This window comes from Scyliorhinus torazame, chromosome 16, assembly GCF_047496885.1.
Source record: "Scyliorhinus torazame isolate Kashiwa2021f chromosome 16, sScyTor2.1, whole genome shotgun sequence".
Taxonomy (NCBI): domain Eukaryota; kingdom Metazoa; phylum Chordata; class Chondrichthyes; order Carcharhiniformes; family Scyliorhinidae; genus Scyliorhinus; species Scyliorhinus torazame.
This window is the reverse complement of record NC_092722.1, coordinates 60,321,132-60,336,931: the sequence shown is the minus strand read 5'-3', so window position 1 is coordinate 60,336,931 and position 15,800 is coordinate 60,321,132. Positions and strand designations below refer to the sequence as shown.

The window sequence follows — 15,800 nt, the reverse complement described above, 5'->3', positions numbered from 1 at the left end:
TCGGAGAATGACGCCCCAGACCTCCCATTAAAAATAGCACAAAGGCGACTTCCGGTGGCAGCAATGGAGTAGGAGGTTGCACATTTGGTAGCTCCCGCTCGTGACGGACCTTTTCCCCCGACTTTTTCCGAAATTTATTTGAAAAATCGGGAGTGGGTGGCACAGTGAGGAGGAATCCCATGCCAGTATATGGAGACGTGGACCAGAAGTGGTCGTATAAGAAAGACAAATCGAGCAGAGAAGGCACGTGTAAAACCCACAGCACAGAAAAACATGGCGGAGGTGCAGGGCACTGGCTCAGCGGCCAGTGTTCAACGGAGCAGCTGGTGAAATTTATTCAGGAGGGTTTCGCCAAGCAAAAGGAGGATTTCTAGACCCGATCACGGCATCGATCGACTGGGTGGAGCAGGGGCTGGAAGCCCAAGATTGGGCGAACCAGAAGGTTGAGGAGAAGGTGGTCGAGCACGAGGAACACCTAACTGAGCTGGAGTTACAGGGTGGGGCTGATGAGGGATCATCAGAAAAGGCTGCAAGAGAAGATGGAGGACCTGGAGAACAGGTCCCATCGACAGAACTTGAGGATCATCGGCCTCCCCGAGGGCTGCGAGGGAACGGACGCAAGGGATGTTTTGCAAATATGCTTTCGAGAAATTAATGGGTGATGGGGCGTTTGCCTGACGCTTGGAAGTGGATAGAGCGCACAGAACACTTGCGAGGAGACCGCGTGTGAACGAGCTGCCGAGGGCGATGGTGGTGCGAACGCACCGGTTCCTGGATAAGGAACTGACTTTGCGGTGGGCCAAGACAAGGAGCTGCAAGTGGGAGAACAGCGTACTGCACATCTTCCAGGACCTGGGTGCGGATCTGGCCAAAAGAGAGGGATTCAACCGAGTAAAATCGACCCTTTTCAAGAAGAATGTGAAGTTTGGGCTGCTATATCCAGCTCACCTATGGGTCACTTTTGAAGATCAGGAACTCTATTTTGAGTCGCCGGACGAGGCGATGGACTTTATTAAAAGTAAAGGGCTGGCGTGCTGGTGGGGAAGGGTGGATGGATCTTCTTTGTCTTTTCTTTGTGTTTGGTTGGAACTGTGTTTGTTGAATATGTATGTCCGAGCGGGGTGGGGGTGGGGGGGTAGACAATAGTGTGTAGGATGTTTGGCGCCATGGGGGGAGCTAGCAGGCTAGCTGGGCGGGCTAGCTCACGGAAGCGCAGTGGGGGGGTGAGCAGATGATAAGTTTGCTAAAGGGGGTTGGAATTGTTCTGTGGTTAATGGGGGGGGGGCTCTGCTGACAGGGGAGGGATTGTTGCTGGGAGACAAATGGGAGGTCGAGGATGGAGGGTGCCGAAGGGCGGGCCTGCGGAGGCGCGAGCTGGAGTCTGGCCTAAGAAGGGTGATGGTTGATCGGCAGGGGGCGAGATGCCTCCCGGTCAGGCTGATCACGTGGAACGTTAGAGGGCTGAATCGGCCGGTTAAGAGGGCTCGCGTGTTCGTGCATTTGAGGGGATTGGAGGTGGGGGTGACAATGCTACAGGAGACGCAGCTGAGGGTAACAGATCAGACTAGATTGAGAAAGTGGTGTGTCGGGCAGGTATTTTACTCGGGGTTGGACTCCAAGACTAGGGGGGGGGGGTTGCGATCCTGATTAATAAACAGGTGTCATTTGAGGCAGGAAAAATAGTTGTGGATATGGGGGGGCAGGTATATCATGGTCAGCGGGAAGCTGAAGGGGACACTAGTGGTGCTCCTGAATGTCTACGCACCAAACTGGGATGATGTGGAGTTTGTAAGACGGGTGTTAGGGAATATCCAGACCTGCATTCACACAAGCTGATCACGGCGGGGGGGGGGGACTTTAATACAGTCATTGATGCAAGGTTGGACCGGTCGAGCTCAAAGACAGGGAGGGTGCCAGCAATGGCGAAGGAACTAAAGGGATTCATGGAGCTGATGTGTGGGGTAGACCCATGGAGGTTTGGTCGGCCAAGAGCGAAGGAGTTTTCTTTCTTTTCGCATGTACATAAAGTATACTCCCGGATCGATTATTTTAGTCTGAACAGAGCTCTACTGGCGGGGATGGTACATACCGAGTATTCGGCGATTGCTGTGTTGGACCATGCCCCACATTGGGTGGATCTGCAGGTGTGCAAGGGTGGGGGGGGGGGGGGGGGGGGGGGGGGGGCAGTGACCACAATGGTGATTGGATGTGAGACTGTTAGCGGATGAGGGTGTGTGTGGACATGTGAGGGAGTCCATCCAGAACTATCTGGAAATAAACGACAGGGGGCGGGGGGAAGTCTCAGCAGCAATGGTTTGGGTAGCGCTGAAGGCAGTGGTTAGAGGGGAACTAATATCGATATACAGGCCCACAGGAGGAAGGTGGAGATAGGTTGGTTGGGGAAATACTCCAGTTAGACAGGAGATACGCAGAGGCCCCGGAGGCAGGGTTATTGAAGGAGCGGCGGTAGCTACAGATGGAGTTTGATCTGTTGTCTACGGGGAAGGCGGTGGAGCAGCTGAGGAAGGCGAGGGGGGCGATATACGAGTGTGGAGAGAAAGCCAGCAGAATGCTTGCACAGCAGCTAGGGAAAAGGGAGGCGGCCAGGGAGATGGGTAGAGTGAAGGGCAGAGCTGGGAACACGGTCTTGGACCCAGCAGGGGTGAACGGGGTGTTTAAGGAGTTTTAGAGCCGGCTATACAAGTCAGAACCCCCAGCTGGGGTAGAGGGGGTGAGGCAGTTCCTGGGTGAGTTGAAGTTTCCGAAGGTGGCGGAGGGTTGGGAGCCCCGATCGGGATTGAAGAAATAGCAGAGGGGCTAGAGGCCACGCAGTCGGGTAAGGCCCCGGGACCGGATGGTTACCCAGTGGAATTTTACAAAAAGTTCTCGGAGTTGCTGGGCCGGCTGCGGGTGAGGACATTTAATGACGCAAGGGAGCGGGGGGTTCTTCCCCCGACAATGTCACAGTACACGTTCTCACTGATCCTGAAGCGGGAGAAGGACCCTGAGCTATGCGGGTCATACAGGCCAATCTCCCGATTGAATGTTGATGCCAAACTGTTGGCTAAAGGGTTTGTGAAGGGCAGACAGCTAACGGCCAACGTTAGAAGGCTCGTAAACGTGATCATGATGCCCCCAGAGGGGAGGGAGGTGGAAGTAGTGGTCGCGATGAACGCAGTAAAGGCCTTCGACCGGGTGGAATGGAACTATTTGTGGGAGGTGTTGGGGCGGTTCGGGTCTGGGCGGGGCTTTATTGATTGGGTCCGGTTGCTGTACCAGGCAGCAGTGGCGAGTGTCCGAACGAATTGGTTGACGTTGGACTATATTAAATTGCACCGGGGGACTAGGCAGGGTTGGCCCCTCTCCCCACTGCTGTTCACTTTGGCCATAGAGCCACTGGCAATGGCGCTATGAGCTTCAAGGGACTGGAAGGGGTTCATAGATTATCATAGAATTTACAGTGCAGAAGGAGGCCATCGAGCCCGCACCGGCTCTTGGAAAGAGCACCCTACCCAAGGTTGGTCCGAGGTGGGGTAGAACACAGGGTCACGCTATACGCCGACGACCTGCTCCTATATATTTCCGACCTGTTAGGTGGGATGGGAGAGATTATGAGGATTTTAGGGGAATTTGGCCGGTTTTCGGGGTACAAATTGAATATGGGGAAAAGCGAGATGTTTGCGATCCAGGCAAGGAGGCATGAGAGGAGACTGGGAGAGCTGCCGTTCAGAGTGGTGGGAGGGAGCTTTCGTTATTTGGGAATCCAGGTGGCACGGGACTGGGGGCTGTTACATAAACTAAATTTGACCCGGCTAGTAGAACAGATGAAGGAGGACTTTTGAAGGTGGGACATGCTCCCGCTCTCACTGGCAGGGAGAGTACAGACCGTGAAAATGACAGACCTCCCGAGGTTTCTGTTTGTTTTTCAGTGACCCCCAACTTCATCCCAAGAGCCTTTTTTAAATGAGTAAACAAGGTGATTTCGAGTTTTGTGTGGGCGGGTAAAACCCCGCGAGTGAAGAAAGAGTTGCTGGAGCGTGGCCTTGGGCAGGTTGGGTTGGCGCTGCCGAACTTTAGCAACTATTACTGGGTGGCAAATATAGCCATGAATAGGAAGTGGGTAGTGGGTAGGGGGGAGGGCGGCAGGTTTCGTCCTTTCCGCTTGTAGAAGCCAGGTATTTCTAATACAACTAATATAGATAAAAGATAGCTGTTTAAGCATAAATATTAAGCCCCAGTTTTAAATTAAGGATTGAAGAGACACATATTCTGCAAATTCATTTTACATAGTTTTAAAGTAACACCGAAGTCTGATAAAACAAACATTTTTAACTACATTTCTTCAAGGACAAGGGCTGAATTCCATGGCAACGAGGTGACACGAGTCCAGTAACTTAAAAGCTCTATTGTTCTCTTTTCAGGCCATTAGTGATTACAGCGTGAACCACATTCCATAATTTATACAGGCTGAAACAGTTTAATGGACAGTTTATAAAACATCGAATCAAATATATATTTGATTCCAACTTTCTCGAAACATAACAATTTACATTTTGTAAATTATTGTCCAGCATTGCATGAAGAGATTACATGAAGTCTCCATTGTTACAATAGCCAAGCCAGCATAAAACCAGTTTTTTGCTGGTAAAGATAAAGCAGAATATCGCATTCCTTAACATACATAAGTATGCAGATACGCAACAATTAGAAGTAATGTTACATATTGAAGATGGACGGCTTGCCGTCAAATCAAATGCGTTTGAGTCTACCCCAAACCAATTAGGATTATATTGGGGTGTGATTAAATGACTTAAGACAGATATGAAAGAGTATAACTGAAGAAGTTTCGGCCCGCCATTTTGAGTTTTAGTTTGGAGTTTTTGTTGTAGATTAGGTTTAGGTAGATTGGTAGGGTAGGTTTTTGTGGTTAGTTTTTGTTTTGTTGGTTTGAAGCTGAAGATTAGCTCTCTCTCTTTTTCATATTTCATTTTCAGACTTTGACCTTTTAAAAGTTATTGTTGAGCTGTTTGCCTAAGCAAGAAGACAATGGCTGTGATTCTTGAAAGCTTCAAATTGTCTACGAATTGCTTTTTAAATGACTTTCAAATTGTAATCAATAGAAGACAAATAAAACAATTCCTATTGGCACCTGAGAAGTTAACTTAAATTTCTACTGAGTTCCAGTAATCGCAAAGTGCTGCTGGTAACTGAATGGTAGAAATCCTTCACGCTCCTACTGCCACGGGGATACAGGACAGGGTAGTTTCCAGAACGGGGGTGGGAGAGGGGAACGTTTCGGATATTTATAAAGAACTCACGGAGTCGGAGGAAATGCAGAGAGGAGCTAAAGCGCAAGTGGGAAGATGAGCTGGGGAGGGGGGGGGGGGGTGCGTTAAGCAGAGTCAACACGTCTTCATCATGTGCCAGGCTCAGCCTGATTCAGTTTAAGGTCATTCACCGGGCACACATGACGGTGGCCCGGATGAGCAAGTTTTTGGGGATAGTGGGCAGGTGTGCGAGATATGCAGGAGGGCCAGCAAATCATGTCCATATATTTTGGGCATGTCCGAAGCTTAGGGGATTTTGGCAGGGTTTTACAGGTGTCATGTCCACGGTTTTGAAAACAAGGGTGGTGCCGAGTCCAGAGGTGGCGATTTTCGGAGTGTCGGAAGATCCAGGAGTCCAGGGAGTGAGAGAGGCTGACGTCTTGGCCTTTGCCTCCTTGATAGCCCGGAGACGGATTTTGTTAGCGTGGAGGGACTCGAAGCCCCCGAATTCAGAGGTCTGGCTTAGTGACATGGCCTGGTTTCTCAGGCTTGAGAAAATAAAGTTCGCCCCAAGAGGGTCAATGCTAGGGTTCGTCCGGAGGTGGCAGCGGTTTGTCGACTTCTTTGGAGAAAACTAACTGTCAGCAGAGGTGGGGGGAGTTAGATTATTGTTTAGAGGAGGTGGAACGTGTGAGGGAGGGAGGTGGCCTTTGCACTATGTTTATATATGTATTTGTACTGTTATTACTGTTTACTGTTATTATTATAAAATTATAAATACCTTAATAAAATGTTTTTCAAAAACAAAAACAGCAAAAGGTAAGAATTTAGTATTTTTTTAAAATAAGAGAACTTATTAATCATTACCAGATTACCTACTAAAGTGGGTACTATTAACAGGGGTTAATGTTAAGGAGCCACAGGAGGGGGGTTTGGCCAGAGGTTAATGTGAGAGGGCCATGTAGCTGGTGAATGTATCTGTCACACTGTACCTCCTCCTAATTACTGATATATACATACTTATAGCTTATTTAAATTTGATTCTGTGTTCACACCTATTTTGTGGCAATGAGAGGGGAATCACATTCTGAGAATGCTTGGGGTTCCGCGTTGCTCTTGGGATGTCACTAGTGGGTTCCAGAACTCAAAGAATTTGGGAAACCCTGCTTTAGGTAGCTCTCCTACACAACTACACTACTCAAAACACCAGGGGAGACTAGAGAGATAGAACCAGCTGAATTTCTTCTTCCCCACTATGACTTTAAAAAAAAAAAATCAATTAAGGGTCAATTTAGCGTGGCCAATCCACCTAAGCTGCACATCTTTGGGTTGTGGGGGTGAGACTCACACAGACACGGGGAGAATGTGCAAACTCCACATGGACAGTGACCCGGGGCCGGGATCGAACCTGGTGCTAACCACTGTGCTGTGCTGCCCTTTCCCCACTATGCTGATAAATTCTTCTTCAGGAATGGTCTGGAAATGTAAAGTATGCAATATTCATGAACGCTTTCTCTCCTATTAATATTACGTTAATTTATCTTCCATGCTGACACCATCTTTCTGTAAGAGCCTAAGGTCACAGAACCCTCTTGGTTACAAGGCTGCTCAATCTGGTTTCCCAAAGCTGGAGAACAAAAGGAATACTTTGGAACCCAAGCATATTGAAAAATGCTCAGATAGATAAAGCAGATAAAACACATAAAAGATTTCACAAATTAATGCTATAAGTGGTACATACGGTTGGAAGGAGTGACTGAGACAGAGAATTTGACTTCCTGCATCCCATAGATGTTTTCTGCGCGGCAGATGTAATCCCCGACATCAGCAGAGCTCACACGGAGGATGCGTAGTACAGCGCCCTGAACCTAGAGCATCACCAGGGGAAAATCACAGCCTCTGTTACTCACACTCTCCCAGGCAGCTATCGACATTCATAAAGAGTGACAGGTAACCATTCCGCATGAACAGTTCTTCTCCGGTCGTGAATTTGAAGAATAGATGAAGATAAACAGAAGGCAAATGGATGATGGCCAAACTGGAAGATGTCACCTACCTGGTGATTGGATGTTAGAGGGCCTGCTGCCCTGTACCATGTGATCCTGGGTTCTGGCTGACCTGTGACCTGGCAGTGTAACTCCACCATTTCCCCCACCTGAACTGAGGTGGGCAAGGGGCGAACTGTGACTGATGGGGCAGTTTCATGTACTGTGGGGAGAGTGGAGATTCCGTCATTGCTGTATACCAAGCAGGTCATGGTCAATCACTGGTCCATGCAAAATTCCGTGGGTTACACCCTGCCACTTTGAAAATGTCCTTTTATTCCGATTTTCTGTTTTCTATCCAATCCTCAATCCTTGTTTATATATTGCCCGAACCCTATGGACCCCAATCTTGTGTTATCACCGCCTGCCTTTTAAAATCCAAATATACTACAACCAGCTGTTTCCTACTAGTTATATCTTCAAACGCTAACAGATTTGTCAAGGATTTCCCTTTTGTAAAACCATGTTGACTCTGCCTAATCATATCATGATTTTCTAAGTGCCCTGTTCCATGTTCTTAATGACAAATTCTAGCATGGCCCCTACTAATGATGTCAGGCTAACTGGTCGATAGGTCCCTGTTTTCTCTCCTTCTCCATGTTTGAGCAGCCTTTGCTACCTTCCAATGCATGTTCTCGAATTTAGGGAATTCTGGAAGATACTAGGGTTGTTTCAATTACTGTCTGTGTGAAAATCATCGTAATTTACATAAGCGTCTGGTTTCAATCAGAATAGTTATTCTTCTTAAGTTTTCTGGATTTAATCATTAAGTTTCTCCCTTCAGTTATGCCGAACCCTCTTGTCAACAACTTCTTCACTGAAAAGATCAAACCAAAATCGTATTTCAGCACTCCTTCTTCATCCTTATCCTTTCCTTCGATACAACAGTGTCTAAATCTTTTGTTATGGTCTCCTTAGGAAGCAAAACCTTATGAAACATACTTGAATTCCAATGACTGACTGAAAATATTAAACGACCGATTTCACAATTTACGGCTTCTATTGAAACAAACAAACTAAAATCAACATTGGCTAAACACTATTTTTTTTAGACGTTTTATACTCTAAACTACAGAAAGATTTCAATATTTAACTTTTAGAATGATCAAAAATCCCCTGCCATGGTTATACTTTATTCTGTTCCTTAAACAATGCTTTATTCTCCCCGAATCAGTCCAAAGCCACGATCCTCTCCCAATAGTCTGCTTCCTTTTCCCTTCTCAGCTGTGTAACTTCTAACCCCAGAATTGATTTTCATTGTGATGGTTATACTGGAGATTCCTCTACTCTAACTCAAACTAGGCAAATCTTCCAGCCTCCTTTAAATCCTCACAAACCCAGTCCCTTCAATCCAATGCGAGCTCCCGCGGGCATTCTACATGGTTACAACAGAGACACAATTTTCTCTGTTATGGGTTCAGGACTGGCTGCCTCTGCTCTCTCTAATTTTGGTCTGTGAAGTTCAGTACTATCTCATGAAAACCTGTAGCCCAATAATACAATGGCTTAACGGGCTCTTCCCTTCCCTAACGCCCATCTCCGTGGCAATGTGAATCACATGTGTCTTGTACGCAGGTAGAAATGCTAATTAGCTATCTTCTAGACACCCAGTTGCATTCTATCTTTGAATTTATGAGAAAATTTAAAATATAACAGTTTATAAATCCTGACAACCACACCTGTCTCTGAGACTTAGAGACAAACAGTCGACCCACAGTCAGCACAGATGCTCTTGCCAATGTCTTCAGGTGTTCTGAGCAAGGCTCTTGACTTGGGCACCTCTTGTTCCCAGAATAACCAAGCCACCCAAGCTTGTCGACAGACAGAATTCAGCGAAGGTCACATGACCCCTTTCATGACTCCATTTTACTTTAAATTAAAGAGACAGTGCCAAAACACAATCATGCAATAACTTTTGTATTTAATTGGCAGTAAACTGTTTTGGAACATCCTGAGGTTATGAAAGGTGCCATATAGATTTTTAAAAATTTGTTACCCATGTATTCTAGGATGCTCTTTGGTTGTTGCAAAGAAAAAAAGGGGTTGGAAAAACAGTAGGTAGTGGGGAACAATGGATATGCATTGGGGGTGCGGGATGAAACAGAGAACAGAGTACATTTTCCTCAGAAAATCTAACTACATCTAGCTAGGGGGTGGCACGGTGGCACAGTGGTTAGCACTGCAGCCACACAACACCAGGAACCCGGGTTCAAGTCTGACTTTGGGTGACTGTCTGTGTGGAGTTTGCATGTTCTCCCTGTGTCTGTGTGGGTTTCCTCCGGGTGCTCCGCTTTCCTCCCACAGTCCAAAGATATGCAGGTTCGGTGGATTGCCTTGTTAAATTGCCCCTTAGTGTCCAAAGATGTGCAGATGGAGTTATGGGGTTACGGAGATAGGGTGGTGAGAGGGCCTAGATAGGGTCTTCTTTCAGAGGGTCAGTGCCGACTCGATGGGCTGAATGGCCTCCTCCTGAACTGTAGGAATTCTATGGTTCTATAGATTAGTTAGACAGGATCTTTTGGCCTTGGCGAGGATCTCGTTCGATCTCGCAAGGTGTTCCGAGCATCGCAGATTTAATGGCCTTGTCATGTAACCGAGTCGGGCGCGATGAGGACGTTCGATTGCACCCTCTGTAAAAACCTTCTGTTGTAAGATAATTAGATCTTGTTTCCCCAATATTGTGTACCTCAGAAGGGACAGATTATTTTTCGAATACACAAAATTCCTGGATCTCAATTGCTGCCAAGAGTGGGCACAAGGTTAAAACATACAGCCACAAAGAGAGTCGAATGAAGTGCAAATCAAATACTAAAATGACCAGGTTACATACCGGTTGTAGTGGAAGTGACCGTGACGGAGAATTTGACTTCCCGCATTCCAAGAACATTTTCTGCACGGCAGACATAGTCCCCGATGTCAGCAGGCGTCATGTGAAGGATGCGCAGCCTTGGACCATCCACCTAGAGCATTAACAGGAAAGTAACAGACCCTGTTTACTACATCTCCCAGGCTGTTTTCAACATTCCCAAATACACTAACAACTACAACACACAGTCGTCGCTCAGGAGGAGGAGCGCCGGCTGGAGTTTGCTGGCGAGCCTTGACTGAAGAATGGAAAACAGGAAAATGAGCCATTCCTCAAAGCTATCCAGTGATGTGTCAGTGAAGATGCACGTTGGGTAAAGGCTCACGCTGAGTACAACTGTGATGCTCCTCTATGTCGAAGAGCATGTCCAGCTTCACACACAAAGAATAACCGCTCGGTTACAGTACCAACTGTCGCGTACCAGCCTCCCCGAACAGGCGCCGGAATGTGGCGACTAGGGGCTTTTCACAGTAACTTCATTTGAAGCCTACTTGTGACAATAAGCGACTTTCATTTAATTTCATTTCATTTCAGTACCTAATATCGGATTGGCACTGAAATTATCGCAGTGTCAACAGTTGGATGGTAGAGGTGATTTTATTTCTTTTCTGAATGCATTCTCTGTTTCAACAATAGTTAAAAGTCCGTGTAAAATAATTCTGCATTAGTGGAAAAGCAGGGTTGTTCCAGCATCTTGACCTACCTGGTGATTAGCTGATAGGGAGCCAGCTGCCCTGTACCATGTGATCCTGGGTTGCGGTTGACCGGTGACCTGGCAGTACAACTCCAACATTTCACCCTCACTCACTGATGTGCGGGAGGGATGAACCTTCACCACCGGGGCTGTTGTGTGTGCTGTACAGACCAGACGAGGTTTTAAATGAGATAAACAGATCAAAACATTGTCATTGGCTGTATCCCAGATACATTACTTGCAACAATTAATATAAATTGAAGGATGGAAACAAATTCCTAACTTGTGTTGTAACTATTTTTGAATAACAAACCTTTTTGTTCAATGTACCTGTTAGTTCTTGGGGATGCACGGAGGCACAGCTACCTCACAGGGGCCTGGGTTCGATTCCGACCTCAGATGACTGCCTTTGTGGACAGTACGAAGTCTTACAACACCAGGTTAAAGTCCAACAGGTTTGTTTCGATGTCACTAGCTTTCGGAGCGCTGCTCCTTCCTCAGGTGACGGTCACCTTAGCACTTCGCTTTACCGCAAACCCACGGATAACCTCATGATGCTCCACTTCTCCAGCTTCCACCCTAAACACATTAAAGAAGCCATCCCCTATGGACAAGCGCTCCGTATACACAGGATCTGCTCAGATGAGGAGGAGCGTAACAGACATCTACAGACGTTGAAAGATGCCCTCGTACGAACGGGATATGGCACTCGACTCATCGATCGACAGTTCCAACACGCCACAGCGAAAAACCGCACCGACCTCCTCAGAAGACAAACATGGGACACAACCGACAGAATACCCTTCGTCGTCCAGTACTTCCCCGGAGCGGAGAAACTACGTCATCTTCTTCACAGCCTTCAACACGTCATTGATGACGATGAACACCTTGCCAAGGTCATCCCCACACCCCCACTACTTGCCTTCAAACAACCGCACAACCTCAAACGAACCATTGTTTGCAGCAAACTACCCAGTCTTCAGAACAGTGACCACGACACCACACAACCCTGCCATGGCAATCTCTGCAAGACGTGCCAGATCATCGACATGGATACCACTATTACACGTGAGAACACCACCCACCAGGTACGCGGTACATACTCGTGCGACTCGGCCAACGTTGTCTACCTCATACGCTGCAGGAAAGGATGTCCCGAAGCATGGTACATTGGCGAGACCATGCAGACGCTGCGACAACGAATGAACGGACATCGCGCAATAATCACCAGGCAGGAATGTTCCCTTCCAGTCGGGGAACACTTCAGCAGTCAAGGGCATTCAGCCTCTGATCTCCGGGTAAGCGTTCTCCAAGGCGGCCTTCAGGACACGCAACAACGCAGAATCGCCGAGCAGAAACTTATAGCCAAGTTCCGCACACATGAGTGCAGCCTCAACCGGGACCTGGGATTCATGTCGCATTACATTCATCCCCCACCATCTGGCCTGCGAAATCCTACCAACTGTCCTGGCTTGATACAATTCACACCTCTTTAACCTGGGGTTACCCCATCTCTGGATCTGTAAAGATTTAATCACCTGCTAATGGTCGCATTCCTAGCATTGTTTGGCATCTTTGAATTTGTCTATATATGTGTTTCTGGAACAGACCTCTTCATTCACCTGAGGAAGAAGCAGCGCTCCGAAAGCTAGTGACATCGAAACAAACCTGTTGGACTTTAACCTGGTGTTGTAAGACTTCGTACTGTGCTCACCCCAGTCCAACGCCGGCATCTCCACATCATGCCTTTGTGGAGTTTGCACTTTTTCCCAGTGTCTGCGTCGGTTTCCTCCCACAGTCCAAAGATGTGCAGGTTAGTAGGAGTTATGGGATTACAGGAATAGGTCGGTGTTGTGGGCCATGATAAGGTGCTCTTTCAGTGGGTCGGTGCAGACTCAATGGGCCAAATGGCCTCCTTCGTCATAATGGGCAGCACGGTAGCATTGTGGATAGCACAATTGCTTCACAGCTCCAGGGTCCCAGGTTCGATTCCGGCTTGAGTCACTGTCTGTGCGGAGTCTGCACATCCTCCCCGTGCGTGCGTGGGTTTCCTCCGGGTGTTCCGGTTTCCTCCCACAGTCCAAAGATGTGCAGGTTAGGTGGATTGACCATGCTAAATTGCCCTTAGTGTCCAAAAGTGCCCCTAGTATTGGGTGGGGTTGCTGGGTTATGAGGATAAGGTGGAGGAGCGGACCTTGGGTAGGGTGCTCTTTCCAAGAGCCGGTGCAGACTCGATGGGCCGAATGGCCTCCTTCTGCACTGTAAATTCTATGAATCTATGAACTCTGAGTTTCCGCTCGTAATGAAAACCTGTAAATCTCTGGTAACATCCCAGTGAATCTCTTCTGCACCCTCTCTATGTATGACCCTCACATCTTTCCCCAGGTACAGCTCCAATGCTTGAGGTACTTTTAAAAGCATTTATGCAAATCTCATTGATTTAGAATCTTTAATTTCCTCAGGCATATTAAAAAACACTGCAGGGTTAAAACTTCATAACTGACAGAAGAACTGCAACATGCCCTAACAGAACCGCGTTAAGTTCTAGATCATTAAGCACCAGCTCGATCACACAAATCTTGGTCTCGCAAGAATAGTGGGAGCATCAACAATAGGAATACAAGAATTAGGAGGAGTAGACCATTCAGTTCCTGAAGCTTGCTAGCGGACTGTGTCCAGCGCCGCCAACAGTCAGATGGTGCTGCAGGTCGTCGCCGTGCACATGCGTGGCCACGGACCCGGCAATTCTCCAGCCATTCATATCGGGAAGGCCGTGCGTTTAACGTGGTGTGGCTGCTAGTCTCTCACCATTCGGAGGATACGTGCTGGGGCCTTGCCGATTTTCCCCACGTAAAATGCCACGGATCCTCCGGACATAACCCCAAAATCGGAGAATCCAGCCCCTTCTTATAAAAATGGTATTCCCCAGTTCTAGTCTCTCCCACAAGGGGACATCCACCCTGTCAAGTCCACTCAGGATTTTATACATTTCCATAAGATCTTATTGTTCTAAACTCCAATGATTACAGGCCCAACTTGTCCAACCTTTCCTCATCCCGGTTATTAGTCGAGTGACTCTGCTCTGCCTATCTTTGCGTCTTCAGCAAATTTAGCAATCAGATATTCAGCCTCTTCATGCAAGTTATTGATCTAAATTGAAAATAGTTGCGGATTCAGTGCTGATCCCTGCGGCACTCATTAGTTACAGCTTGCCACCCAAAAATGGCCCATTTATCCCTACTCTTCTGTTTCCTGTTGCTAACCAATCCTCTATCCATGCTACTATGTTACCCCCAACACCCTTCTCCCTCCTTTCGTGGACAGAGAAGTTATGTTCACTATTTTCCAATCTGATGGAACCTTTCCTGAATCTCAGGAATTTTGGGAAATTGAGACCAATGCAGCTACTATCTGGACAGCTACTTCTTTTAAAAGCCGATTAAAACAACCACTGTACAGTCCTTAAGAAAAAAAAAGGGGCAGAAATGATCCCATGCTACCCAATAAGCACGAGTGGGTTACATACGGTGAGCACTGGACGTGACCGACACAGAGACTGCAACCTCTTGCATTCCAAGCTGGTTTTCAACATGGCAGATGTAATTCCCAACATCAGCATCAGTCGCCTGCCGAATACGCAATACAGGACCCTGCACCTACAAGATCAACAGCAAAATCAGAGCCATGGAACTAATGTTTTGGAAGCACGGGGTTCAAAACTCACCAGGGCAGCTATGGGAATTTAAATTCAATTGATTAATTAAAACATCAGGGATAAAGTGCATGACTTGTTAATAATGATCACAAAATTACTGAATGGTTGTAAAAACCACCTGGTTCATTCATATCCTTAAAGGGAGGAAATTTTCCACCTTTGTCCAGCCTGGCTTGCATGTGACTGCAGGCCTACAGCAATGCGGCTGACACTTGACTGCCCTCGGAATAGATAGCAAGCCACTCAGTTGTATTACAATTGTTACATAACAAAAAGCACTGTGGGTGTAGCACATTGTCTACAGCGGTGAAAAAAAAGGTGGCTCACTACCACCTTCTCAATGGCAAATAGGAACTGTCAGTAAATGTTGACCTTGCCAATGATGCGCACATTCCAAGAACAAATTGAAAAATATAAGGGCTGTTTTCAATAATCAGAACATGTGCTGCAAATAAGGCACAGAGATTGCAGCCGATCAGAGCGAATGTCAGATCTTTTCCGGAGTTTGATATTTGATTAATAAACAAAGATTTGAAAGAAACCAGTCAAGGTTCCCTCTCCTGATTACTGCCAAGCGACCCATAAAGGAAAAGGACTTGTGGTTCACAACCTCTTGGTATTCCAAAGCCCCTTCTGCAACCAATTAGATTTTTCTGAGGTGTTGCTAATATTGTGAGATGGGAAACGGTGTAGTAAATTGGAAAAAGCTCCCACAAAAACAAGATCATCAGTGGCAGTGAGAATGGTTGACAGATTAACATTGGCAAGAACCCTGGGAGAACTCCTGTACTCCACCCTGAAAAATCTCACGGGGGAAAAAGTGTGGGATGTCTTTGCTCTCACCCATTTCCATCCAGAAATTACAATTGCATACCTGGTGATTGGTGGTTAGGTAACCACTTGACTTGCGCCATGAGATCATGGGTCGGGGTTCCCCTGTCACGTGGCAGTATAACTCCAGCATTTCCCCCCTTGTTACTGAGGCAGGGGAGGGCTGAATTCTGGCTGTTGGTGCAAATCCTGCTGCTGTGGGGAGAGGAGACACGAGAAGCAAAACATCAAAATGTGGAACAAAGAAACTTTCATAGAATTTACAGTGCAGAAGGAGGCCATTCGGCCCATCAGGTCTGCACCGGCTCTTGGAAAGAACACTCCTACTTAAGCCCACACCTGGGTCCCTGAAGCTGTGCTATCCACTGTGCCACCATAAACT

General features: G+C 47.2%; 1 protein-coding gene across 7 annotated transcripts in view; it reads right to left on the bottom strand.

Annotated features, from left to right (window-relative positions):
- hspg2 (heparan sulfate proteoglycan 2) overlaps positions 1-15,800 on the bottom strand; it is a 644,821-nt gene that overhangs the window by 154,222 nt on the left and 474,799 nt on the right. For all 7 annotated transcript variants that reach the window (XM_072478556.1, XM_072478557.1, XM_072478558.1 and 4 more), the window contains 6 exons: positions 15,462-15,613; positions 14,399-14,528; positions 10,882-11,033; positions 10,143-10,272; positions 7,324-7,475; positions 7,009-7,135 (listed from right to left, as the gene is read on the bottom strand). In XM_072478556.1, coding sequence (XP_072334657.1) covers positions 7,009-7,135; positions 7,324-7,475; positions 10,143-10,272; positions 10,882-11,033; positions 14,399-14,528; positions 15,462-15,613 — 843 coding nt within the window. The remainder of the gene's footprint in view (positions 1-7,008; positions 7,136-7,323; positions 7,476-10,142; positions 10,273-10,881; positions 11,034-14,398; positions 14,529-15,461; positions 15,614-15,800) is intronic.